General features: G+C 47.2%; 1 protein-coding gene across 1 annotated transcript; it reads left to right on the forward strand.

Moving 5' to 3' along the window:
* Nucleotides 1-10,528: 10,528 nt before the first annotated feature.
* LOC106003623 lies at nucleotides 10,529-26,385 on the forward strand. Its single transcript, XM_013044971.2, has 6 exons — nucleotides 10,529-11,154; nucleotides 12,574-15,831; nucleotides 19,804-19,989; nucleotides 22,381-22,553; nucleotides 24,825-24,942; nucleotides 26,239-26,385. The coding sequence occupies exons 1-6, from the start codon at nucleotides 11,011-11,013 to the stop codon at nucleotides 26,383-26,385; spliced, it is 4,026 nt and encodes a 1,341-aa protein (XP_012900425.2). The 5' UTR covers nucleotides 10,529-11,010.
* Nucleotides 26,386-27,042: the final 657 nt, after the last annotated feature.

Consider the following 27,042-nt stretch of genomic DNA (forward strand, 5'->3'; position numbering starts at 1 on the left):
TTGGAAAGAAGTCAGTTGGGAAAATAAATCAGTATAACATAAAGCAAACCTAGTTAATATATTGTTACTTATTAGTTGGGGTATACTTTAAAAAAAAATTATTTATTTGAGAGAGAGAAGGGAGGGACAGAGAAAGAGGGAGAGAGAGAACCTCAGGATGGAGCCTGATGCAGGGCTCGATCACATGACCCTGAGGTCATGACCTGAGCCAAAACCAAGAGTCAGACACTTAACTGACTGAGCCACCCAGGCATTCTGGGGGATACTTTCAATATACAGTCATTTCAGGATTAGTTCCGTTTTGCACTAAGAAGCCATTGTATGTTCCATCAAGAGGTTTCTTGATTCTTCCTTTTTTACAGGTTATTCTGTATGGTAGAGATAAGAATTTTCAGAGTTGTCTAAACAGGATTTTCATTATCTATTGTTTATTATCTGCCTGATTATTAGCAAACCTGAATGCAAATTATTTCCATATTAAATTTAGTTCCAGGGTCCACATAAAAAGAGCCAGTTGTAACAGCAAAACTAAATTCTATAAATGAAACAGAGGTAAACACTGCAACAAAAGATTTACATTTCACTGTCCCAATCAACATACGCACAGCAGATAGACTGCCTGTGTTTGAATGCCAGCCCCAATCTCTTGCTCCTTGTCTAGCCGTGGTTAACGTCTGAAATCTCTGGGTGCCTCATCTGGGTAGGTAGAGGAAATAACCAAATCTCCCTTACAGGACTGTCATCAGTGTACGAGAGTGGACTGCCCAAGTCACTGAGCACAGTTCCCAACATATGGTGGCTGATGACCAATTGCTTCATGTAGATCTTTACAATAAAAAAGGCATCATAAATATTTCTCTCTCTCTCTTTTAAGATTTTATTTATTTATTTAAAAGAGAGAGAGAGAGTGGGTAAGAGAGGGAGACAAAGGGAGAGAATCCCAAGCAGGCTCCCAGGCATGGGACTGGACGCCACAACCCTGAGATCATGATCTGAGCAAAAACCAAGAGTCGGTCACTTAACTGACTAAACCACTCGGGTGTCCCAGTATTCTTCTCCCTCATCCAGTAAGTATTTATTCACCAGGTGGGAAGGGGGCAGGTCCTATCCTAAGTGCTGAAATGAGTAAGTGAATAGGACGTTCACAGTTCCTGCCTTCAGGAGCAGGGGAGCAAACAGAAAAGAAAAACATACAAACACATAACTAGGGGCGCCTGGGTAGCTCAGTTAGTTAAGTGTCTGCCTTCAGCTCAGGTCATGATCCTGAGGTCCTGGGATCAGACCCTGCATCGGGCTTCCAGCTTGGCGAGAAGCCTGCTTTTCCCTCTCCCCTTCACCCCCCCGCTTGTGTTCCCTCTCTTGCTGTCTATCTCTCTCTCTGTCTCGCTCTCTCTCTGTCAAATAAATAAATAAAATCTTTTACTTTACTTTTTTTCTTTGAAAGATTTTATTTATTTATTTGACAGAGATCGCAAGTAGGCAGAGAGAAGGAAGCAGGCTCCCTGCTGAGCAGAGAGCCCAATGCAGGGCTCGATCCCAGGACCCTGGGATCATGACCTGAGCCGAAGGCAGAGGCTTTAACCCACTGAGCCACCCAGGCACCCCAAATAAAATCTTTTTAAAAAAGCACATAACTACATCAAGAAGGAAAGAACAAATACATAAATAGAAAAATGGGAAAAAGATATTTCACTGAAGAAGAAATTAAAATGAATTTTTTAAATGAAAAATATATTCAATCTTAGACTCAGTAATTCTATTTATTTATTTATTTATTTATTTATTTTGAGAGAAAAAGAGAGAGAGAGAGAAAATCTTAAGCAGGCTCCATGCCCAGCACAGAACCCAACATGGAGCTCGATCTCGTGACCCTGAGATCATGACCTGGGCTGAAACCAAGAGTCAGACTCTTAACCAGCTGAGCCACGCAGGTGCCCCAGACTCAGTAATTCTTTTACCAAACAGTTTAGCAAACAACAAAATGCAAATTACAATGGTAAGATACTATTTCTCTGACCCCACATAATTAAAAACTGTGACCAAGCAGAAACAAGCTAAATGCCCTTGTCCAGTTTATGATGAAACCTAAAACACAAAACAGATGCTAAAATTGTTAATGAACATTAGCTAATTAGGGGCAATCCGTAGCATTGCTTTATGTGGAGAAGCTGGCTACCAAAGAAAAATGTTAAGCTAATAGAACTAGAATTGATACTGACAGAGCGTGCAACTGTCATAACAACTCTTCCAGTCAAGGGTCACCTGCGGATGTTGAATTGGTGGGCAAAGGTTTAAGAGGAGCAAGATATGTTTATTGTCTCAAGATGTCTTCTGGCAAAGGTTTTTATTAACTACAAAGGGGACAGTAGTGGTTTTAAGGAAGAGAAGCCTGGCAGGTGTAATCAAAGTTAACATCACTATATTGGGAGAAAAACACAGTGTACCTGCTGATGTGGTGCCCGGCACCATTGTTTGGAATCACTTCCCAAATTGTATAATGAGAATCTATTCATGAAACAGACAATAACTACGAATAACTGGCTTGTACTCGTCATAAAATGTCAGGAGTCAAGACAGAAAGCCTCAGGAACTGTTCCAGAGTAAAGGAGACTGAGGGGACCTGAATTAGTTTCCTGCGGGGTTCTCACAAGGGACCACCAGCTTAGGGACCTAAAACAACACCAATGTGTTGTCTCACAGTTTTGCAGGTTGGAAATCGGTGGGCTTGGCTGGTTCCTCTGTTTGGGGTCTCACAAGCCAAAATTGAGGACTCTTATGTAGAGGCTCTGGGAAGAATCCACTTCCAGGCTATTCAGGGCATTGGCCAAAGCCAGTTGCTTGTGGTGATGGGAGTGAGGAATTCATTTCCTTGCTGGCTGTCAGCCCGAAGCTGACAGTCTTTGCCCTTCAAGTCTGCCTACATTCCATGTGTCCCCTCCAGTGATGGCAGGTCAAGTTCCTCTCATACTTCAAACTTCTCTGACTTCTCCATCTGCCTTCTTCTATTTTTAAGGGCTCATGCGAATACACTGGACCCACCTGGGTAGTTCAGGATACTCTCCCTGTTTTGAGTTCAGGTGGTTATTAACATTATTACTTTCCCAAAGCCCCTTCACAGCAGTACCAGATTAACACATGATTGACTAGCTGGGGGATGGGAATTTGGGGGTGGGGGAGTGCATTTAGAATTGCCCACCACAGGGGGCGCATGGGGGGCTCACTGGGTGGCTCGGCTCAGCAGGGAGCCTGCTTCCTCCTCTCTCTCTGCCTGCCTCTCCGCCTACTTGTGATCTCTGTCAAATAAATAAATAAAATCTTAAAAAAAAAAAAAAAAGAATTGCCCACCGCAGGACTTGACGGTTAAATTTCATGCATGTTCTCAGACTGGGGACAACTAGCAAAATTTGAATATTGATTTTGGATTAGATAAGAACATTGTACCAATGTTTAATTTCCTGATTTTGATGATAGTTTTGAAAGTTAATGTCCTTGTTCTTAGGGAACACGCATTGAATCATTTTGGGCTAAAGGAGCATGGTATCTGGAACTTTCTCTACACACATGTACACATGCACACAGACACAAAGAGAAGAGAGAATGATAAATGTGGCAAAATGAGAACAGTGAGTGAATCTGGTTGAAGGAAATATTAGAGTTCGTCATATAATTTTTGCAACTTTTTTGGAAGTTTGAAACTATACAAAAATAAAAAATTACAAAAATATTGTTGAAAAATGTCCATGCTCAAAAGTCAACTGAATTAGAAACAAAGAGGATTCAAAATGGTACATGAGCCCTCAATAAATTAAAAAGGGAATTACCATGTGGTCTAGCAACTCCACTTCAGGGTATATATGCAAAAGAATTGAAATAGCTAACAGATATTTGTACACCTGTGTTCATACTAGCATTTTTTTTTAAGATTTTATTTATTTATTACACAGAGAAAGAGCATGAGAGAGTCAGGAGGAGAAGCAGACTTGCCGCTGAGCAGGGAGCCTGATGTGGGACTCGATCCCAGGACCCTATGATCGTGACCTGAGCTGAAGGCAGACACTTAACCAACTGAGCCACCCAGGCACCCTAGCATGATTTTCAATAGCCAACAGGTGGAAGCAACCCACGTGTCCATCAACAGATGAAAGCATAAACAAAATGTGGTGTACATATCCAGCAGAATATTATTCATCTTACAAAGGAAGAAAATTCTGACAGCTGGGATGAACCTTGAGGACTTTATGATAAGTGACATAAGCCGTTCACAAAAAGACAAATACTGTGTGATTCCACTAAGATGAGCCACCCACAGTAGTCACATTCACTGAGACAGAAAGAATGATGGTTGCCAGGGAAATAAGCAAGAATAGGGGGGATGGGGAGTTGGTGTTGAATGGGTACAGAGTTTCAGTTTGGGAAGATGAAAAAAGTTCTGGAGAAGGTTGGTGGGGATGTTTGCATAGCAATGTGAATGTACTTAATGTCACTCTAATGGTACACTTAAAAATGGGTAAGCTGGTGAATTTTGTTAAATTTGTTATATATTTATATACATTTGTCATATGTATTTCAAATAGATACATATATTATATATATTTTAACACACATATACAAAAAATACAGAGCCGAAGACTGCATATATGGGATTGGACTCCAAATACGTAAAAAGAAAAACATTCACAGAAAGAAACTTGCTGGAATATTTATAACAATGTACCTAAGTGTTTTAAAGTAATTTAGTACTCTTTGTTACATTTCAAGTTTTTTTTTTTTAATGCAATGCATTTATAACTCCCCCCAAAAAAGCACACAAAATTTTGGGAGTAGGTAAGCTTTTTTGTCTGTTTCAGTATGAATGTCTCTGTTGTATGGTCTGTTTTGAGCAAATAAATTATTTATAAAGAGAATTATCCATGCTCATGACCATGGGAAATGGTCCAGCTCACCCATCAGGACAGTACTGCAAATAATTCATATTCTGACTTGGGTTTGGCTCTATTGGCTTTCAGGGCAGCTCCTTAAGCACTTCTCAAGATAGGCCAAAAGGAGACAATCAGCACAAAACGTGGTTAAGTGTTTGGCTGGCAAGTTCCTCTGTCTCTGTCTGCCAGGTAAGCTCTCAGGAAGCCAAAAGAACTTGCCACATCAGTGGACTAGTGTTGGCAGGAAGCTAGGGCTTCAGAGAAGACCCCACAAGAAGAGGTCAATATAAGTATATGTTTCCTTTTGCTTAAAAATGTATCTTATGATGAATATTTAGAAAATATGAGTGCAATGAGGAAAAAAGTAATTGCCCATAAGCCTCCTGCCCAAAGATACCCACTGAGAACATCTTGGTACATATTGTTTACAGGGAGTTTCCCTTTCTCTCTCTCCTCTGCACTTCCTCTTCCCATCCTGTTTTCTTTCCCCATCTCTCCCTCATCCTGTGTAAGTCAGTCTGTCTGTCTGACTATCTATCTCATACTCATATGAGATATAAGACAGATATGAATCCTGACTCCCTGTCTCCACAATATGTCCACTTACCTGTTCAACCCAGGAGTACTCCTATGTAACCATAGGAGAAATAAACTGACTAACTAGAGAGCAGTATTCCTGTGTAGTTCTTACTGTCTTTAACCTGCCCCTAGCCAGGAAAAATACTGTTCTCCAAAGTTACTTAGGTTAGTTCTTCCCCGTCCCTCTTGGAGTTGTTATGTTACCCATCTGTATTCACATTAGTTTTGTACTGTTGCATTACAAATTGCCACAGTCCAGGGGTGCCTGGGTGGCTCGGTGGGTTAAAGCCTCTGCCTTCGGGTCAGGTCCTGGGATCAAGCCCCGCATCAGGTTCTCTGCTCAGCGGGGAGCCTGCTTCCCCCTCTCTCTCTGCCTGCCTCTCTGCCTGCTTGTGATCTCTCTGTCAAATAAATAAAATCTTTTTTTAAAAATTGCCACAGTCTAAAACAGCACATATTTATTATCTCCCAGTGTCTGTGGGTCAGGATTTGGTCCACTGCTTTGAGTCTCAGCAGATGGGGTGAGCTGTGTGATGGAGGTGGTGGCTGGGGCTGCAGTACCTGGGGCTTGGATCCCTTTTCTAAGCTCACTGGTTTTTGATAGAATTGTTCCTTAGGGCTGCAAAACGGAGGCCCTGACAGATGGTCCTCTCCACAATGTGGCAGTTTGTTTCTTCAAGGCCAACCGGAGAGTGTTCTTGCTGCTTCAAATCTATCTCTTCAAGAAGGACCTGCACACCCTCTTTTGAATGCTCACCTGATTTGGTCAGGCCCACCTAAGATATTCCCCTTTTGATTAACCAAAGCGAACTGATTAGAGACCCTAATTACACCCCCCCAAAATTCTCCTTTTCCATATAGCATAACTTGATCATAGAATAACATCCCATCCTATTTTTAAGTCCCACCCACATGTAAGGGGAGGCCATTATACAGGTGTGTGCAACATGGGATTAGAATTTGGGGGCCATCTTAGAATTCTGACAACTTTATTAATAGTTAGATTCCTTTTCATATTTCATTTTGGGGTTTCCCCCCACATGCCAGTTAATTTTAACACGTGTATTTTCTCAGGGGCTCATGGGTGGCTCATTCAGTCATCCAACTTTTGTTCTCAGCTCAGGTCTTGATCTCAGGGTTGTGAGTTCAAGCCCCATGTTGGGCTCCACACTGGGAACAAAAGGTAGCATACTGTAGACATTGTTTGTACTCTAATTATTTTTTTTAAGATTTTGTTTATTTATTTGACAGACAGAGATCAGAAGTAGGCAGAAGGCAGGCAGAGAGGATGGGAAACAGGATCCGTGCCGAGCAGAGAGCCTGACGAGGGGCTTGATCCCAATCATGACCCAAGCCAAAGGCAGAGGCTTTAACCCACTGAGCCACCCAGGCACCCCTCTAATTATTTTACTTAAGAATATATCGTGGAGATCACACATATCACTTCATAGAAATTTTCTTTGCTTTTTTATATAATAGCATACCACTCTGTTGTGTGTATGAGTATACCATAATTTATTTAACCACTTTCCTATGAATGGGCATTTAGGTTCCCAATATTTGAAGTTACAAACAATGTGGCAACAAATAACTTTGTGCATATTTACTTTCATATTGTTGGAGGTGGTAGTTTCCTGGTAGTGACATTGCTGGATTAAAATATATCACATATTATATATTGAATATATTGAAATCTATAATATGGGTTTAAAAAAATTATTTATTTATTTACCAGAGAGAGAGCACAAGCAGGGAGAGCAACAGGCAGAGGGAGAAGCAGGGTCCCCACTGAGCAAGGAACCAGATGTGGGACTTGATCCCAGGACCCTGGGATCATGACCTGAGCCAAAGGCAGACACTTAACCAACTGACCGTCCAGGCATCCCTATATAATGGGTTTTTGTAACATATTTTGGGACTGTATTATTAACCCAATACTCACATACAGTATTAAGTGGTAAAAGCAAAGTGTACAATGCAGAGTTATATTACCAGGTTTATAAACATTGGTTATATTATATATTCTAAAGTTATTACTGTCATATAAACCAAAAATATCTTTTCCTGGCTTGCCATGTCATTTGACTTAAAAAAATTATTTTGCTATGCAAATTAAAAAAAAATTTATGTAGTTAAATTTATCAACTAATTTTTATTGCCTTTGAATTTTTGAATCATAGTAACAAAGGTGCCCTATACCAAGATTAAAGAGGCATTCATTGGTGTTTTCTTCTAGTACTTGTATGGTTTTGACTTTACATTAGATTCCTTAATCCACTCAGAGTTCAATCTTGAATGTATATATTTTTTAAAAGATTTTATTTATTTATTTGACAGACAAAGATCACAAGTAGGCAGAGAGGCAGGCAGAGAGAGAGAAGGAAGCAGGCTCCGTGCCTAGCAGAGTGCTCGATGTGGGGCTCGATCCCAGGACCCTGGGATCATGACCTAAGCTGAAGGCAGAGGCTTTAACCCACTGAGCCACCCATGCGCCCCTTGAATGTATCTTAAAATAACAATCTGACTATGTTTTTCTGATGGCTATTCAGTTTTCCCACTATTTATTATAAATTTATTTTCCCATTATTTATTATAAAGTCTATGTTCACCCAAATAACTTGAGCCACCTTTATTTTTTGATGTGGGGGATAATTTTGAAAAATTAGCTACAGTACATTATGAATGAAAAATTTTAGCTTTTCTTTGAAGTATTGTCTCCTTCTAGAGAAAGTTCAATTTATTCTGGTGGGCAATTAACATAGGGAAATGTCACACCCAGTCAAAGCCTTGAGACGATTCAGGACTAATTTCACTCTTTGTACGAAGATAATTATTTCTGACTTGTTCTTATTCCCAAAGTGTAGCCTTTTGGGGTCTCAGCTAAAATCCTGGGTGTTCATCAGGTTCCCTTCACAACAACAAGACCCAAACTCAAATTTTTGTTTTCTCAGAATTGTGTTACAGCTGCCATTTTGTAATGGCTTTTCTGTCTTTTGGCCTGTGTTACTCAGGGATAAGTCCTGGTTATCTTGGCTGTTCTCTGGGTTTAGTATACTGTTTTATTCATCTTTTATAACTGTTCTTGATGAGCAGGTTACTCTGATACTCTCTTGACTTGACACAGAAACTTGAGAATGTTTATAGTTATCCCTCTAATCATGATCTGAAGGATTGCCAATAATACAATTCAAACCAGAGAGCAAAAGCAGAAAGATAGAAATCATGCATGAAGAAACAGTAGAACTGAAGGACAGATCCAGGAGACCCAGATTGCAAATAATGGGGCTTCTAGAAAGAGAAAAATGAAGACATTGAGGAGAAGCAAAACTTCAATAATAGAAGAAAATTTCTCTGAGCCTGTTAATGACCCAAATCTGTCCACAGAAACTGCTCCCTCGGTTCTCGGTGAGACTGTGGAGAAAAGATATATCTAAAGCATAGGTGGTAAAATTCCTGAACTCTAAGTACATTCAGACACAGGAAAAAAGAATTACTCACAAAGGAGAATCAACTAGACTGGTATCATATAGACTGGCCTCAGATTTCTGACCTGTACCTCTAGAGGCCAGAAGGTGCTGGAATCGGGTCTATGGGCTGCTTGGAGGAAAGGACCACCACAAAGAATGGTCACGTATCATTATATTTCCTGCACCCCCCACCCCCAGTGCAAGAAGGACATAAACAGTGCAGATGTGCAAAGACGTGGTGACTATTACCACCATGTACTCCAATTCCAGAAACCATGAAAATCAAGAAAAATAATGATTAACAACACTACACAGAAACCCACAAACAGAAACCACAAACAGAGACTTCAAGGTAAGGGAAGGGGGAAGATGAAAAAGCCAAGAACTTTGTACAGGACAGTAGGATCGTATCTTGGAATGCCTTGATGATCAAAATTCTTGGAAGAGAAAATACAATGCTAAGCGAAATTCCAACTGTAGCTTCAAATGAATAACATTAAACTATCTCAGCCGGATCTGAAAGTAGGGATAGGAGTTCGGGCTGAGGGGAAGAGAGGAGCATGTTCCCCAGGTCTCAAGGAAAAGGGAGGAGCGCAGGGAAATCTGACAGGTCATGACAGGTGTCTACTGACCTCTGTGTGAAGCACTTTGGACTCAAGCTTATATTGGGATATAGCCATTGAAATTTCCTTAACACAGTGCTTCACAGCCTCAATTAACATTGACAGGCTTGATGTTCGATAGCTTTGTTTCTCTCCTCTCCTTTTGACATTGGGAAGTGAGAAATGCCAGGAGGCCAGGCTGCATTGGGGAAGGTCCCAGCTCTGCAACTGAACAGCTGACAGGATGTGGCGAGTCCTATTTACGGGCTGAGCGGACTGCATGTCAAGTGCAGCTAAGGAGTATGTTCTCCAAAAGGAGTGAAAAGTAAAGTAAGGGAAGGAGACAACTGTCACATATTCCTCGCCCCTAACGTTTCAGCATTTCGACATGCTGGGTTGTTTGGCTTATCCCAGTCTGCACGAGGGGAACTCCAGGGTTGCTGGGATGTTTGGAACAGGCTGGGATGAAGGGGTTTTGAAATCGGCTGCCACTATGTAAGGGACCAAAAGCAGAGAGGAGATTCTCAGTGACTACCCCAGCTGGCACTCCTGTGTTCTCTCAGCCTACAATTCCAAAGGCACAGAGCTCAGCTTCATTTACAAAGAATAATCACAAGGGGGCCAGAGGACTTGTTCTGCTCTGTGTAATCAGGGATTACTGTTGAAAGGGAAATGTTTGCATCACATGAAAACAGTTGCTGTGGACATCTGTGTTCATGGAAATTGATTTTTGTTATGTAAAACCTTTCCTCTTGATAACATGGATTGAAATGAGATTCTAGAGATTCTTTCTTACAAAAAGAGGCTTTGGGTTTTTGTGTAATTATACATGTTCAGTGCAGAGAAAATGAGGACAATTCAAAAAGGAATGAAGCATATTTTTATTTTAAAGATTTTATTAGTTTATTTGTCGGATAGAGAGAGAGAGAGGGCACAAGCCGGGGAAGAGGCAGGCAGAGGGAGAAGCAGGCTCCCAGCTGAGCAGGGAGCTTGATGCGAGACTGGATCTCAGAACCCTGGGATCATGACCTGAGCCAAAGGCAGACGCTCAACTGGCTGAGACACCCAGGCATCCCAATGAATGCCTGGCTATAATGCCAAGCTATAACCACAGTTTGATGATTATCCATCTAGATAGATAGTTCTTTATGTAGATATGTACATAACTGAAAACTCATGAGATCTTGCCATACATGCTATTTTATAATTTGGTTTTATTTACTTAACAATATGTCTTGGAGAGGCTTTTATCACCATTAATATACACCTACCTTACCATTTTAAGAGCTCCATAGTACTCTGTAAATTCTATGTATCATAATCTGCTTATGGGTATGTTTCTTTTTTGTATCATTCCATTCATGGACATGTCTGTATTGCTGCCTGAAAACGTGTCTGTCCAGGCTGGCAGAAGACCCTGAAGAGGAGTGGCTCTGGGAGGAAATGGGGCCTACTGCTGAGTCTCTGAACCTGTCTGGGAGGACCATCATGCTGGTAGCTCAGAAGCTCCATCTTCAGCCCGAATGTCACAGCCACCAGGAGGAGCTAGTGACTACAGCTCAGCAGATCTTGGTGGATACTACCAAGGTGAGGCTGATATCAGACCTGGTTAGCTGGTTAGTGGGACATAGCTCATTGCAATGAACCATGGGTTGGGCACTTCATTCCCACAGTGGATGACCTTTGCAGAGAAATCCCCTACCCAAGCTTCCAGTAAGATCACAGCACGACTTCATTACCAATTTAATAAATGCTAAATGTGGGAGATGCCATAGAGAGCCAGTAGACCTACTAAATTAGGGTCTATGGTCTTTTTTTTTTTTTTTTAAGATTTATTTATTTACTTGACAGAGAGAGACACAGTGAGAGAGGGAATACAAGCAGGGGGAGTGGGAGAGGGAGGTGCAGGCTTCCCACTGAGCAGGGAGCCCAATATGGGGCTTAATCCCAGAACGCTGGGATAATGACCTGAACTGAAGGCATACAGTTAACAACTGAGCCACCCAGACATCCTGGGGTCTATGGTCTTAAACGCATATGTACCTCCTTACCCCCCACACTTCAACCTCTAATAAAAAGGTGTCACTGAGGGGTTCATTTTTCACCTGGCTCATGGCCAGGAGCTCTGCGGGGAGAGCCTGCTGAAACCTCTGTGAGTCTTAACCTATTTAGCAAATGTGGCTCCAAAATGAAAGTTTTCCTGGAAGGATCTTGGGGGCGGAGGGCAGGATAACCTCTTGGCTTCCAAATACTCCCCATTTTCCTGACATTCCACTGTATGGCACAACTCTTGTAAGTTGGGGCATTGTTCCTGAGTAGGATCTCTATGTCTTAAACATTACAATATTAACATTCATCGTTAAACCTTTAATGATGGGGGTAATTCCTTGGGGACAGCATTGGCAACTTAACACACCCTCATTAAAGTGAGACTGGACATGGGGCGATGTGAGAGGCAAAGCCATAAGGCTTTTGGGCACCTGCTGATGGGAGGAGCAGAGGGGAAGAAGGGCAGTCTGTTGGAAGTGTTTGGGTACCTGCTCTGTCACTTCCTAGACAGGCCCTTTCTCCAGTCCCCATCATCCTCATCCAAATAGTAAGTCTCTCCTATAGTCCCTCTTATAGTCCTCCCAACAGTAGGTCCCTCCTAAACACTTTCCCCTTAGTTAGGTGTCAGTTACCACATAGACAGTTGACTACTCCTCTTCTAACCTAGAGATGCCCACTCCAAACCCAAGTTTGACCTCCCATTAAATGGAGCTCAAATTTAGGAAGCCTCATATTTTCAGCCAAGTCAAGTATTTACTTTAAAGGTCACTCCTAGATACCTCGCGTTGTTTTGTTTTGGCCCTGAGATTCTATACTCTGCAGCCTTGGGATGTTGGGGGGAACGTCTATTCGTAAAACTGGGGCGGGGTGGGGGTAGGGAAGCAGCTGCTGCTGTCTGCTGTCGCTCCTGGAACGTGCCAGCGTTTTTAAGCCCCCCCCCCCCATCTGTCCGAACAGGTCCTGCTCCTTGAAGACAAGGTGATGGCGAGGAAGATGGTGCAGGCGGCGGGGTGGTGCCTGACCTGCCTGGATGCGCTGGAGTACGGGGAGGACGCGGCCTCGCTGCGCGGCCCCTTCGCGGACCTGGCCTCGGCGCTGCTCCGCCTGGGCGGCCTGACAGAGCGCCGGCTTGGGGAGCACCTGAGCCGCGCTGGCCACCTGCTGCGAGGCTGTGTCCCCGCGCTGCTTGAGGCCGCCCGCGGCCACTTGCAGCGTCCGCGCGACCCGCAGCTGGCTGCTTCCCAGCGCCACACTTTGGCCCAGACCAGGAAGATCCTCGGCGAGCTCCTGGCGCAGCTGGAGCCCCGAGCCGCGGCCCCAGCGGCCGGTGCGCTCACCTGGCGCCTGCGGCAACTGCGCGAGCTCTTGGCGGCGCCCGCGCCGGAGCGCATGCGCGGCGGCCCAGTGGACGCGCTGCTGGCCGCGGTGTTGTGGCACTGCATGCGCCTGGCCGCCTGCTCAGCGCCACCCGAGAGGCTGCGCCTGGTGGCCCCCTGCGGCCAGCTGCTGGAGCTGCTGGGCGCCCGGCGCCTGGGTCGGATCCAGGGGCCTCCCGGGAACCCGGAGCCAGGGCGGGAGTGCGCGGCGCTGCAGGCCGCGACCGAGGCCCTTGCCCAGGCAGTCCGGGCTGGGCTGCTGCACCAGATCCTGGACACGTTCACTGACACGCGAAGTGCCCTTCAAAGACTGGTCCAGACCGCCTTGGCTGCTCGTCCATTCGGATCTCCGTTCCATGCTGAGGTCTTGTCGAAGAAACTCCAGCTTTTCCATGTTGCTTTCCATGACCAGGCCAAGCAGATGCTCAGAGTGGCTCACTTGGTTTTGGTTTGCTGCCCCCGACAACAAACCGGCAAAGACATGGAGGTCGCCATGGCAGGACTTTGGGGGCTTGTGGTCAGAGCACAACAACTTTTTTCACAAAGCCCCCAAGGGTCTGGTCTGGACTGGAGCCCTGATGCCTTGCAGGCCCTGCTTCATGCATGGACCAAGGCCTCCGAAGGCCTGTTGGCATGTTTCGATGACGTTCTCCATATTCCTGAGTTCCTGAGTGTGTCCATTCAGGAAATGACCAACCACTTGGACTTGTTTACATGGGCTTTGAGGAGTGGAGATTCCAAAGAGTTTCCCGGCCTTGTGGCATATTTACAGGGTCGAGCCACACATATAGTGCAGGTGATGAGCAGGTATGTGGACCAACATCGAGATCCCATTTTCCGGAATGGCCTGAGAGTCCTGATCCAGCAGCTGGAGCAGTCTTCCCTGTTCTTGAGTGCAGCTGCTGAGTGCTGTTCAGGTGCGCACAACGCTCAGAGCACAGATGCATTTCTAACCATGGCAAAACATCTGATCTCTTCAGCCCAGAGCATCCAAGAGGGGCTGGATGGGACTAACCACCCAGATATCCTCAGCCCTCTCCGGGACCAGGTCCAAAGGTTTGACCCCACTAAGAAACGACCTTACTTTTTTCTCCCCAGCCTTCAGGACTCTACAGATCCTGCACCCAAGCACCAGGAGGAACCTCGGTTGGAGAAAAGCAACTCAGGCACTTCCTATCCACCGAGGGACAATCTTTCTTGCTCCCTGATTCCTGACACCCATCCACAGAGGAGGGAGTCTCTGTTACCAGCCATCAGCAAACTCATCCTTGATGTAGAGAGCCAGGGCCACCAGGCAGTGACCTCAGCTAGCACCAGCTTGCAGAAGCAGGAGGCAGCTGTGGATGTACCTCAAGAGGCCCTGGCTGGGGAGGGACCAGTGAGGTCAGAGACGATGCTTGGATTCCAAGAAACCCCAACACTAGCACCTTCTGTTACTGACCTAGCAAGGGAGCTAGCACACTGCACAACTGCTAGAAGTGATGGGCTTCCGGAAGTGGCTCTCCAGCTGTCTGGGAGACCCAGGGAAACTGGGCAGGATTTGGTGGCCAGGGCTGGTGACTGGTACCTTCTGTGTCAACAGCTACTTTGTCGCAACCCAGCAGCTGATCTTCCAGGGAACATGGCAGTGTTCATGGAGCTTCAGCAGAATTTAGCCTCAATGGTTCAACTAGCAGCCAAAAGTGGGCCTGTGGGCTTGAGGAAGAAGGACCATGCCTCAACTGGGCATCCAGAAACACTTTTACAAATGCAAGGCAAATTCGAGGAGGTAGAGACCCAAGCTAAACAGCTGTTGGACAAGATTCTGGCTTCTGATGGTCTTCAGACCCCTAAGTCATGCAAGGAGAGCATGGACGATGGGTGCCTTCTATGGTCAGTGGCTGTCCAAGACCTACTCCAGTGCATGGAGAGACTCAGCAGGAGACAAGGCCTGTTCTTACTGCCCCTGAGACAGGCCATGAAGGACCAGCAGGGACTGCAGGAAGGGTTGGCCCAGGCAGCAGATGGTTCTCAGAGGCTACAAGAGGCTGCCAGGCTGTCTAGCCTCCTGTGTGGGGATGTGCATGTAAAAAGTGAGGTCTCCTTTTTGCTCAGGGAAATTCACGTGCTCACAGATGCTGTGCTGGATGTGGCCGAGATCCTGGCCTCCTCCCCCAAACCATCTCCCAGCCTGTCCACACGCTTTGAACTTCTCTGCTTGGAGCTATCCTTTCAAGCCAAGGCCCTGACAGGCCACCTCAGCATCATCAATGCCGACTATGAACATGCCTTCCAAGATGCCGTCTGTCCAAGCCTCCCTATCTGTGAAGAACCTCAGACCAGACCAGAAAGCTCCCTGGAAAGAATGGTGTCTGCTATCCAAGCTGCACAGGGAATCGTGGCAGGAAGTCAGGAGTCTGGGCCCGGCCAGGAAGATCTTTTTATGGCTCTGGAGAGCATTCTCATCCTTACCAAGGAGGTGGCCCAGAGGGTCCCAGTACTCCAAGAACTCCCAGAAGAGTGGAGAATGCACACCCTGGACTGGCTTCAGTGGGAGTGGGCAGCCAAGGCCCATTGTGCTGTAGCCCAGCTCCAGGCCTGGAAGGGTGGTCACACGGAGGCCTGGAGCCTCCTGGCCCAGTGCCTGAAACCCATTGAGGAGACAACAGTGATGAAACCCAGGGATGAACAGGACGCTGCCCAGCCCCAGCTCCGCTGTGATGAGGGTGCATCAGGAGCTGTTGCAGTGGGTAGTGTGGATTCTCAGGGTGCTGCCCCCCAAAATACCCCAGGGATATCAGCAGGGACCTGGGCTGCCGATCCAGCCATCCCTGGGACAATCACGGCAGAGCCGGAAAAGGTAGGGTAGTCAGCATCTTTCTTTCTCCCCCACCACAGCCCTCCTTCTAGTAACCACAGACCACTGCCAGGTTCCAGAAAAAGCTGTCTTGGTGCCCACTTGTGTAATTCACATCTGGCAGGCAGTACAGAGTAGCGCAGCCTTTGGAATCTGAGATCAGGAGTCTCACTGCCCGGGGCTCTGCCTGCCTCCAGCATTTCGTAGCTCTGAGACCTCACCGAAGCTTCTGAGCTGGGTTGGGAACATTGATGTTCTTCTGGCAGAGGGTTAACGAAAGCTTCCATGTAAAATCCTCACACTTGCCTGGAGGGACATAGAAAGTGTCCTTCCTCTACGTGGCGGCTGTGATTGTGGACCTCTGTGAAGCTTTTCCCCATTGCCCTGACTGGAAGTGGTTCCCCTCGCTGTGACCGACAGCACCCCTCCTGTGGGTCAGACTGCCTTGTGCCGCCTTGGCCTCTGTGATCTTACCTCCCCGCCCCAGTCAAGGTTCTTTTGTTGGCAAATGGTAGGGACGCAGCTTGAAGCAGCCTAGGCAGAAAGTTTGTCGGAAAGGTGCTGGGTCTGTTGGACACCTTCCACACGGAGACATTTCCTTCTAGGGCACCAGACAGGACATTCAGCCACTGGGGAGCCCAGATGTTTGATTTACTTAGACCTGCTGTGACCAAAGTCAGTGGTAGGTACAGTAAGTAGGTTGGTGATGGCCAAAAAATCCCCTAGCAGGTGTGCTTAGCCCGGCGTTTTATGCACAACTTGATCCATCCCTTTCATGACCTTATACTTAGCTGCGTGGGGCCTTCCAAGCCCTTCCCGGGGCCTTCTCCCAAGGCAAAGCTGACCAGACCATGTGCCTCCACCCCCTTCCTCTTTAATTCCTTTCTCTCCCTGAAGGGTCATTACCATGAGAGGGGACCCTCTTCCCAAAGTAGCTGGGAAGAGAACAGGCACAGTGCCTTTTCCTCTACAGCCTAAGGTCTCTCACCTCGGATTCCAGCTGTCTTTTAGGCCTACCTTGCTCCATAGCTGTTTGTCTCATGAAATCAGTAGCCTGCAGTCTCCTCCTTACCTGTTTCTGCATATGGTCTTTCTGACACTTACTTGTTGCCACTGGCTTCAAGAACATTCTGTTTCTCTCCATTCCCCTGATGCATCCCCTTTTGGTCAAAACCTCCTGTCAGAAGCCTTTCGCACAATTGCAGCAGGGCAGGTGAGGCCTGCCGCCCAGGTCTGACGCCCGCTGGTGAAGAGAACCGTTCAGCCTTCATCACCATTCCTGTCCATGAAGGGGCGTCATCTTTCCTGTTGGAGGCTGGTTTCCCCCGTGCAAGGAGCAAGGCCTCATGTTCCAAGGTTCCTATCCCAGAGGAAGCACGGTCCTACACACATCACTCCAATAGGGACAGTGGCTCTGCCTTTAGCGCCCTCCCCTCCCGCCCCACCATGCGAGAGCCTGCAGAAAAGGGAGAATCACCATGCATAGTATCTGTCTAGGCCACTGTCCCACTCCCTGGGGGGGCAGAGACACACCCGCTGTCTAGCCCAGATCAACACCTCAAACACTGAGCCCGAGAGAACCTGCTGAGGAAGGACGTGGGTTTGGGAAGCGGTTCTGTGTCTTCTGGGCACTTGGAAGTCACAAGTAGAAATTCCTCATTCCAGGTAAGGGGATCTTACACACAGTGCTAGGCCATTTCCCTTATTGCAGAGCCTGGAGACTCTTCAAAGCCAGACATCTGGCTTTGGGTGCTTAAAGTCCCTGGCAGTTGAATATGAGACACGAGTTGAAAAGAATTCTTTTCTGCTTTCTTAACCTTTGACTCAAGGACCACAGATCGCACATTTGCCATTTTTGCCCTTGTTTGCAGTCACTGTGGTTGAGTCTTGGTCTAGGGTGGATTCTCTCCCTTTCTCTCTCTTCTTCTTACCTACTCCAGGGCCCCATCTGGGTAAGCTGAGGACCTCAGTGTAATTTGGTCCTTCTCCAGAAAAGCTCACACCTCCCAGCATTCAGGGGACATCCCAGTCTGTCTAAAAGAAGGCTGACAAACAGTTTTCAGAAGGCAGGGGACTTTTTAACTGAAGAAGCAGCATGAAACAATAACGAACCAGATGATTCCTCCATGTGCACAGACACAGAAGACCTCAGATCTGTTACTAGCGTTCAGGCCTCAGTCTTACTCCTTCAGATCCTTCAAAGCAAGCACAGATGCTGCTGCTTTGCAGGGCCCACTAAGTGATTTTACCTCTTTGCAAGGATGCTAAAGACAGACTACAAGTGCAGAAAGGGCTCAAGTTCAGGGCAAAGTGGTCATGGAAGGAATGAAACAGAAGTTCTAGAGGTCTCCTAAGAGGAAGGCAGTCTCCAGTTGAGTTTCAGAGGAAGCAGGGGATCTGTCTTGTCTGCAAGAGTGGCGAGGACTCTCCAAGCAATAAAAGCTCTAAGGTGAGCTTGTAGCCGGAGGGCCTCCCAGTGCCTGTGCTGAGATGTGCTCCTCCTGTGAAAGGGAATACTTGATGGCTGGAGAGAAAAGCAGCTTGAACCTAAGTCTTCACTACGGAACTCTGTACCACCATCAGCCACGCGGTTGGCTGGTTGCTGTTTTCCTCACCTGGACAGCTTCTGAGTCGAGCCTGAATCAAGATATTAGGATGCTTCCCACAGCCTTAACAGCTGTTACTTCTGCTTCCTCCTGGGCCAAGCTTGGGGCCAAATGCACGGCTTTGGAACACCCAGATCCCAGAGCGGTTCCCCTGGATCTTGTCCTCTGCGGTCTCCTGGCCACAGACTCATGCCCCCTCGTCTGTCGCAGGGCAACGTCTGTACCCGCCTGAGCTCTGTAGCAACAGCCAAATGGACACAGTTCACCCCATGCCTTCCTGGGATGGCTGGTCTCCTGGTTCCACACCATTAGCTGTAGACCCCTTCCTGTGTGCTTAGCAGTGGGGGAGCATGACAAAGACAGAACGTAGCCACCTACCAAGGCGGGAGTGGAAGGGACACGGGGAGGTCTCTCCACAGGACTGGAACGCTTAACCTTTGATTTCTATTCCTCTTTTGCCCAATCATTTGTTACATTAACAGCCTGCGACCAAACAGAATCAGGAACTTCTATCTCCCAATTTAGATAGAATTTATCATGCTCAGGACCTCATACTTTTCCAAAAGCGACATCTAATAGTTCTATCCCTTCTGAGGCATTAGGATGCTACTCCGGGGTTTTGGGGAAGAACAGTTATTGGGGGCAAGCCTGGAGGTCCCTCCCACCCTGTTCCCTGCCCACCTATACCCTTGCCCTCAGTAGCTCAGGATCTGGTGGGTGGGGTGGAGAGACATCAAGGCCAGTCCTGATCCTCTGCTCTTGGATTTGGCTCGAAGCCAGAACAACTTGTCTCAATTTCAGAGTCTGGAAAAGGCTAAGGAGAGGCTCCACAAAGTATCCAATAAAAAAATTACCTGGCCTAGCTATGCATGTCTGCTCACTTCTGGGTCCCAGTTGTAACTCTTTTTCTCACTTGAAAAAATAACACGTCCATAGGAGAATATTCCTAATTATTCATATCAGAACTTCAAAGTCCTTTCACATGGAGTGATTGGTGAGAAAGTGTCTGGGTCCCCAAAGAATACTCAAGGCTTCCCAAATTTCCTCTAGGAGCTATAGAGTCTCCCTTCTCCCATGTAAGGCCTGACACTTCACAGAAGGAAGGAAAAGGGGATATTGGAACCATACTGGGATCTGAGTATACCAGGTTCCGGTTTATGAAAGTTCTGGATGAATGGGGCATCTAGTAATAGGGATTCATGGTTTTCCTATGTACTTGGAGAAAACCACCTCGAGCTGCTGGCATGCGGAGAATCAGGAAGCCGTTTTGACTCCCACTCTTCCTTGAAAAGTGGTGAGAGGGCCATCCACCCGGTAGTTGAAGGCCTGGGCATCTGGAGTCTCATTAGGTGTACCTGTCCTCTTGCAGGAGCAGCCCGGCAGCCCCACATCCAGCTCCCTGAGTGCCCTGGCCTGGCTGAACCCTGAGCTGGACCAGCCCCTCCTGGAGGATGGCGGCGCAGACGGGGGGAGCAGAATCATCCAGATTACCCGCGAGATGGCCGCAGAGGTCCTCCTGATGGCTGAGAGTCTGAGGAGGAGAGGACCCATCTTGGTACTTGGCCTTTTGCCGAGGTGGAGGAGCTGGGCACCATGGGGGCAGTGCACCCCCAATGTCTGATGTGGGAGCTGGGACAGACCAGGCCCGGGCAGCTCCCAGAAGAGAAGGGCCAGGCTCTGGGCTGATGGGCACATAGTGCTCTACCGTGCTCCCTTCTTTCTCTATCTGGGTGTGTCCTAGAGTTCACTGCTCTCTGCCCCTCATCTTTTGGGCTCAATCCTGAAGTCTAGGTTTTACTGCACCAGGAAAAGATCATTTGTCAGAAACTGCAACTCACTAAAATCAAGGACTCGTTCGTATCCCCAAAGGATGAACTGAAGGGGGCTATTGACATCTTTAAAAAATTCCCCCAGATAGGGGCGACTGAGTGGCTCAGTGGGTTAAAGCCTCTGCTTTCAGCTCAGGTCATGATCCCAGGGTCCTGGGAATGAACCCCGCGTTGGGCTTCCTGCTCAGCGGAGAGCCTGCTTCTCCCTCTCCCTCTGCTGCTCCCCCTGCTTGTTCTTTCCTGCTTTCTTTCTCTCAAATAAATACATAACATCTTAAACGAAATTCTCTCAGAAGTAACAGAGCTGTCACCTTCCGACGGATAGCCATTCGGGGCCAGCACAGCCTGAAGAGGAAGGGGCTGCTTTCCACTGGCGTTTGGAGGCCAAGTTCAATCATGTGCGGCTGTTCTAGTTCTCTTTATCCCTCGTCTTGATTCAATCCCAGCAGCCCCACACCACACCCAAGACTCAGACTTTTCATTGCCCTGCTCAGTTCAACCAGCTTCTTTCTCACTGACTACCCAGGGGTCATTCCCTCAGAAGGGGAAGTGGTTACTTTTCACTGACTCCCATTTTCTTTCCAAACATCTCAGACAGTCTCATTTATATAGGACTTGGGTGCTGGCCATGCCGTGTGGCTGAGGGACCAGGAATATGCTTGACCTTCCACCTCGTGGAGTTCCCTGGGGAAATGTACACGTAAGGGGAAATGACAGAAGAGTCAAATGATGGTCTTTACGGGCGCCTGGGTGGCTCAGTTGGTTGGATGACTGCCTTCGACTCAGGTCATGATCCTGGAGTCCCAGGATCGAGTCCCACATCAGGCTCCCAGCTCCATGGGAAGTCTGCTTCTCCCTCTGACCTTCTCCTCGCTCATGTTCTCTCTCACTGTCTCTCTCTCAAATAAATAAAAAAAAAAATCTTAAAAAAAAATAAATGATGGTCTTTACTAGTGAGCCCAGTGCCTGGGAAGATGGAGTCCCTCTGCAGAATTCTCCCACAAACTTCCCAAATCTGTGTTAATACCTTCCAGATTTTAACCACCAAACTCAGTAAGAGAAAACAGTTTAAAATAGCTGGTGAGGGGAATACCGGCAGCCCCAGAGTGGGGGACCTAGGGTTTCCTGAAGCAGAATGTTAGACCCGTGACACTAACCTAGAACCAGCCATGTCAGCCACGCTTCAGCCCAGAGGCTGGGGTGGAGGTCGAGGGAACAAGGAGGAAGGTGGGGTCCACTGGAAAGACAGAAACAGGACGCACCTCCTTTCATGGTGGGGGTCTACACAAGGTTATTCTCATGCGGTTTGTGGTTGCTTCAGCATTCACTGTGATGTCTAAGATTTTGTTTGCATTAAAGGTTCTGTTTTCTGTCTCTAGCCCATGAGTGATTGTTTCCCAGCTCGGAAGCTCTACACGGGACTGTAGCCCTTTGCACCTTTGCTCCAGCCGAGATCCCCTTTAGCCCGGATGTTCCCCAGACCTGGCTGACCCTTCTTAGCGGCCTCATCTCTGCCCTGGGTCTGCTGAAAGTACCCCGAGCCAGTGCAGGCCATGGCTCCTGTGGGAAAAGGGCTAGACCACGAGGAGGCTGGGCTGCCTTCCCTACAGCGGTTTCCCCCGAGGAGCCTGGGTGCGGACTGCTTCATTCCGCTGGCTTTCAGGAGAGTGAGCTTCTGCGTGGCTGGTCCCGAAGCCTTTGGAGGAGGTTCTGGAGATCATGGATTTAGACCAAGCTAAAATGTGCTCATTCTGGGGCGGACGTACCTTGTGGACAAACAAGTTTTGGATGCTATATAGGCTATATAAAAAAATAAAATATTTTTATTTGTTTTTATTTAGAGAGAGAACGTGCAAGTGAGTGTGGACAGGGGAAAGGGCAGAGGGAGAGGGAGAGAGAATCCCAAGTAGACCCCGTGCTAAGCGTGGAGCCTGACTCAGGGCTTGATCTCATGACCCCGAGGTCCTGGCCTGAGCCGAAACCAAGAGTTAGTCGCTTAACTGACTGAGACACTCAGGCGCCCCGTTGGATGCTTTCTAATTCGCCACCGATTTCTTAGGGAAAACCTGGGAGGGCGCTGTTGATCGACTTCTAACCCTCCCATTTCTTTGATATAGACCAAAGATCAGCTCATTACCTCTGCCAGGAAAATTGCAACTTCTGGAGAAAACTTCGCCAGACTTATCCGCATCATTGCTAAGAACTGCATCGATCAAAGATGTTCGAAGGAGCTTTTGTGTGTGGTAGAGCAGATTCAGATGATGAGCAACCAGCTCCGCATCATCTCCAGGTAGGAAATGGTTTTGGGGGCCAAAGTTGTGCTCTGCCTTCTCGAGAACCAGAAGAAGAGCTTAGGAAGGGGGGAGATTTTCTTTTGCTTTTTGAGTTTTTTTGTATACTTTTAAAAATGTTTCCTCCAAGAGTCTACATTTATGATGAAAATGTTAAACAGAAGTTGAAAATACAGAAAATTATTACAGAGGACCAAAAAATATATTTTAAGTCATGGTCATTTCTCCTTTTATCCCCAAAATAGTATATCTGGCAATATACTTAAGAAAAAAAAAGAAGAAGAAGAAGATTTAACATGCCAAGCTAGATCCCGAGGAGGTGTGAACATAAAGTAGCTATAACGAATGTTTAAAAATCAGACACATCAGAACATCTGTTCCCCTGCAAGGATCCCCCTCCGGTCACGGCACCGTGCACCTGCTCCAGCCGTCCCCCCTTGCTCACATGGCGTCAGAGTTCCTCCAGAAACAGAAATGACTCATCTCTACTTTGTAATCATGTTTACGTTTTGAGCATTCGTTCTCTATTTGTTTTTATACCAATCATATCTAATAAAAAAACCGGTTGTCTAAAAATGCCTTAATTACAAAGTGAAAGCACTGTGGATGTCATCAGCCTAAGGAAAACTGTAGCAGTACAACACTTACGTTAAGATCTATTCATTAGGGCACGAGGGTGGCTCCGTCTGTTGAGCATCTGCCTTTGGCGCAGGTCATGATCCCAGGGCCCTGGGATCGAGCCCTGCGTCAGGCTCCCTGATCAGTGGGGAGTCTTTCTCCCTCTGCCTGCTCTGCCTGCTGCTCTCCCTGCTTGTGTTCTCTCTCTCTCTCTGACAAGTAAATAAATAAAATCTTAAAAAAAAAAACAAAACCCAAACATCCTAATGTAAGCATGGGACAGTTTCCTTCCAGCCCAAGTCTCCCAACACCTGCATTGGCATATTTGTCAGTACCAGACCCATACTCGTAATATTCTTATATTATGGGAAAGCTTGATAGTTAAAATTATTATCAGTCGCTAGGAAGCATAAAAATAACATAGCCAAGAACAGGGTATGTGAATTTTTTTAGACAATTCTTTAAAAATAAAACGTGGCTCCTGTTCTCTGGGAAATACTATTTCAGGTACACAGTCATTTCAAGGATAGCTACCCAACCCTTTGTACTTAGGGTACAGGAACTGCAGTTAATTTCAGCATTTCAGTTATGGGTACTGTTATAAGGGTACTTGGGATTTGTTTCTATCAGGTACGGTAAGATGTGGAAATGTGGAAAAGACTGGCTTGGAGGAAGAAGGTCCCTAGAAACAGGAGGCATGGCACACCAGGCAGGGCCGCACAGGGAAGCACCATGGTTGGTCAGAAAGCAGCAGGAGCCAGGGAGAAACACGATGAAAGCCTGTACTGGGGTTTTCGTGGGAAGAAATAGGCAAGGCAGGGAAAGGAAGCAAACAGGTTTAAGACAGGTTAGATTGAGTATTTTCAAGGGGCCCCAGGAATGTAGAGATGATCTCTAATTGGTACCTGGCCCTGGGGTGATAAGGGGCTGCAGCCTCCAGGGAGAGAGCGCCAAAAAGGCGGTGTTCGGGGCATGGGCTGGTTTGCCTGTGTCCGGGTCAATGGGTCGTTTACTCTCTCTGGCCAGTGGCAAACCCTGGGAGGGGCGGTCGTTCCAACGTCAGCAGGGCTCTAAGAGTCAATGCATCTGAAATACGGAAAGTCCACAGGCATGATGAATACAGATGTATTTATCAAGCTCCCAGTCTTCCAAAGCACGTAGGTCTCGAGATTTTACCAAAGTTAAATGAACGTCCATTTCACATCTGTATTTGCCTTTGTGGAAAGCCAGCTTGTCTAACTCAACCCAGTTACACGCAATTTAAACAAAAATCATCGAGGTGTAATGGAATTCGTGTGATCTTGGAGAACATTGAAGTCCTGAATGCAATCCAGTGCGAAATCTCTTGCTCTGCTCAGCATCTAGAGATGTTGCCACGCACTCTGCTGCTTTTCTTCCATTATTTTCTAGAAAAACACACTTATTGAACTGTAGGTACTATACGGTTCATGCTTTTTAGTGTTAACATATAGATTTTATTGTAACACATGAAATTTTGCCTTTGGGGTATTTTCTTCTCAGAGTCCCAATAAAAAGGCATCCCAGCTTTCCAGAAGAGGCTCCCATGGTAGAACCTTCTGGTATGGGTGTATTTGAGATCGCTCCTCTTACCTGGTGTAACGTTGTCTGCTTCCCTCCCCTAAACGCTCCAGCGTGAAGGCCTCGCTGGCGAGAAGCAGGTCCTCTGAAGAGCTCCTGCTGGAAAACGCAGAGCAGCTCCTGCGGGCTGTCTCCAAGACCGTGAGGACCACGGAAGCTGCGAGTCTCCGGGTAGGTGCTGACCCCAAATGCTGGCACTGGCAGAGACTGCACACGCACGGCACCGGGGCTTAGGCTCACCGGTTGAAGGGAACACTTATTAAAATGTAAACTGCATGTGCCCTTGTGATGAGCCCTGGAGATGGATGGAAGTGTTGGATCACTCTATTGTCCCCCTGCAACTGAAATTTTTTAAAAAGTTGACTCCATGAAGCCACTGACCTAGAATTGTGGGCTGCTGCATGGAGGCTAACTAAATCGAAGGAGAATGTTCATGTCAAGTTAAAGGAAACTTAGTACCCGTTAAGCACAAAGAGCACGTAGGATACGCACACCCAATGAAAAACATTTGAAAAATGTGCCTATTTTAGCTATAGGCTCCAGTCTCTTGGATATAAAGAATGCTGACAGAAAAGCTCAGGCCTGGCCCCTCGGGGAGCAGTGTCTGTCCCTCCCTGCTGGCTTGGCCATAGTCCCAGCCCCACAACAGCACCCCACAGCCCAGCCCTCGGGCTGCTTGAGTGCTGGAGAACTTGAGAGTGGGACTGGGTCCTGGCAGCGTGCGCCTGTGTCCCAGTTCCGCTTAGGCCATGGGCCCAAGACCCACGGATAATTCGCATAAAGCAAAATGAATAAAGCAAAATCCCAAAGGAGGCAGAATTTGGGGTAGAGAGAGAAATCTTTAATTGGCTACGTTCTCAGAACCTTTGATGGTGACCAACATAGGATGCTTTGCTCTGTTGCACTTCTTTCCCGAGTGAGAGAACGAGTGGGCTCTAATTCAGAAGACCTCTTCAAACACAGTTCCTTGACCTTTAAAAAAAATTTTTTTTTTAATTTTATTTAGTTACTTGACAGAGAGAGAGAGAGTGTGTGTGTGTGTGAGCACAAGCTGGGGGAGTAGCAGGCAGAGGGAGAGGGAGAAACAGGCTGCCCACTGAGCAGGGAGCCCGACATGGGGCTTGATCCCAGGACACTTGGGATCATGATCTGAGTCGAAGGCAGTCGCTTAACCAGCTGGGCCACCCGGGTGACCCAACCTTGATCTCTTTTAAATTAGGGCCAGTGGTGCCTGGCCTGGCTCAGTCGAAGAACATGTGACTTTTGATCTTGGGGCCATGAGTTTAAGCCCCATGTTGGGTGTAAAGTTTAATAAATAAATTAATTAATTAACTGGAAAAAAAATTAGGGTTAGAATGTCAGAAAATCAGCTCCACCCTCTCTCAGCGGAGTCCCCTAACTAAGCCAGAGCTCCAGTGAGTGTGCACGGTGCCCCCTAGTACCCAAAGTTACCTCTCTCTCCTCCAGGGCTTGAGACCACCTTCCTCAGACCCAGAAGAATTGGAAGTTGCCGCCTTCTGCGTGCAGTGGAGAAGAAAACTGCTGAGGCACCGACTTCGAGAAACTTCAAAGCTGGACTGTGATGAGCTAGGCCTGTGGAAAACTGGCTCGTGAGGGCCCCTGTCGCTGGCAGCCCTGGCTCAGGAAGGCTTATAAAGGCTGAGAAGTATTCCCTGAGTCAGACCCTCTGTCGATGTGGACCTCAACCCTGAGATGGGCGCCCACAGTGGGGAGTGCCTTTTAGGCGGAATCAGCCTGTGGGGTCACAGGGTGACATGGTGGCTTGGGCAAGGGCCAGGTGACCGGGGCCGGGCTTTGCAGAGAGTTGCCCTGGCTGCGTTCCTGGTTCAGGGGGACTGTCCCTGGGCCTTTCATGAGGCCGATCGCCTCCTGGGCAGAATGCTGTTTCTGGGCTTAGAGGGAACATCAAGTATAGACTGTGGAAAGAGGGGGAAAACATCCAGGCCGCATCAGCTTGAGCCCTTATTAAGGCATTGCAGAGTGAGAAGAGTCCCAGTTATATGGAAGTGGGGTACGGGAAGATACATAGGCTAGACTGGGGAGGTCGGTCGAGTTCAAGGTACGGGAAAGCTGAGGTGGTCTTAGCCTGTGATGGGGTCCCTACAAGAGCTGCTGGCGTTGTTGTGTGAAGATCAGTTAGCATTCTCTCGGATTTTTTTTTTTTTTACAGTTCATTTATTTATTTATGTGACAGAGAGAGATCACAAGTAGGCAGAGAGGCAGGCGGCGGGGTGGCGGGGGGAGCAGGGA

The sequence above is a fragment of the Mustela putorius genome, unplaced genomic scaffold (assembly GCF_011764305.1).
Source record: "Mustela putorius furo isolate JIRA1106 unplaced genomic scaffold, ASM1176430v1.1 tig00000281_pilon_pilon_pilon, whole genome shotgun sequence".
Taxonomy (NCBI): Eukaryota; Metazoa; Chordata; class Mammalia; order Carnivora; family Mustelidae; genus Mustela; species Mustela putorius.

Coding starts and splice junctions, on each gene's coding strand:
- LOC106003623 (XM_013044971.2), top strand. CDS start 11,011: ATGGGGCCTACTGCTGAGTCTCTGAACCTGTCTGGGAGGACCATCATG. Junction 15,832..19,803: donor TCACGGCAGAGCCGGAAAAG/GTAGGGTAGTCA, acceptor GTCCTCTTGCAG/GAGCAGCCCGGCAGCCCCAC. Junction 24,943..26,238: donor CGGAAGCTGCGAGTCTCCGG/GTAGGTGCTGAC, acceptor TCTCTCCTCCAG/GGCTTGAGACCACCTTCCTC.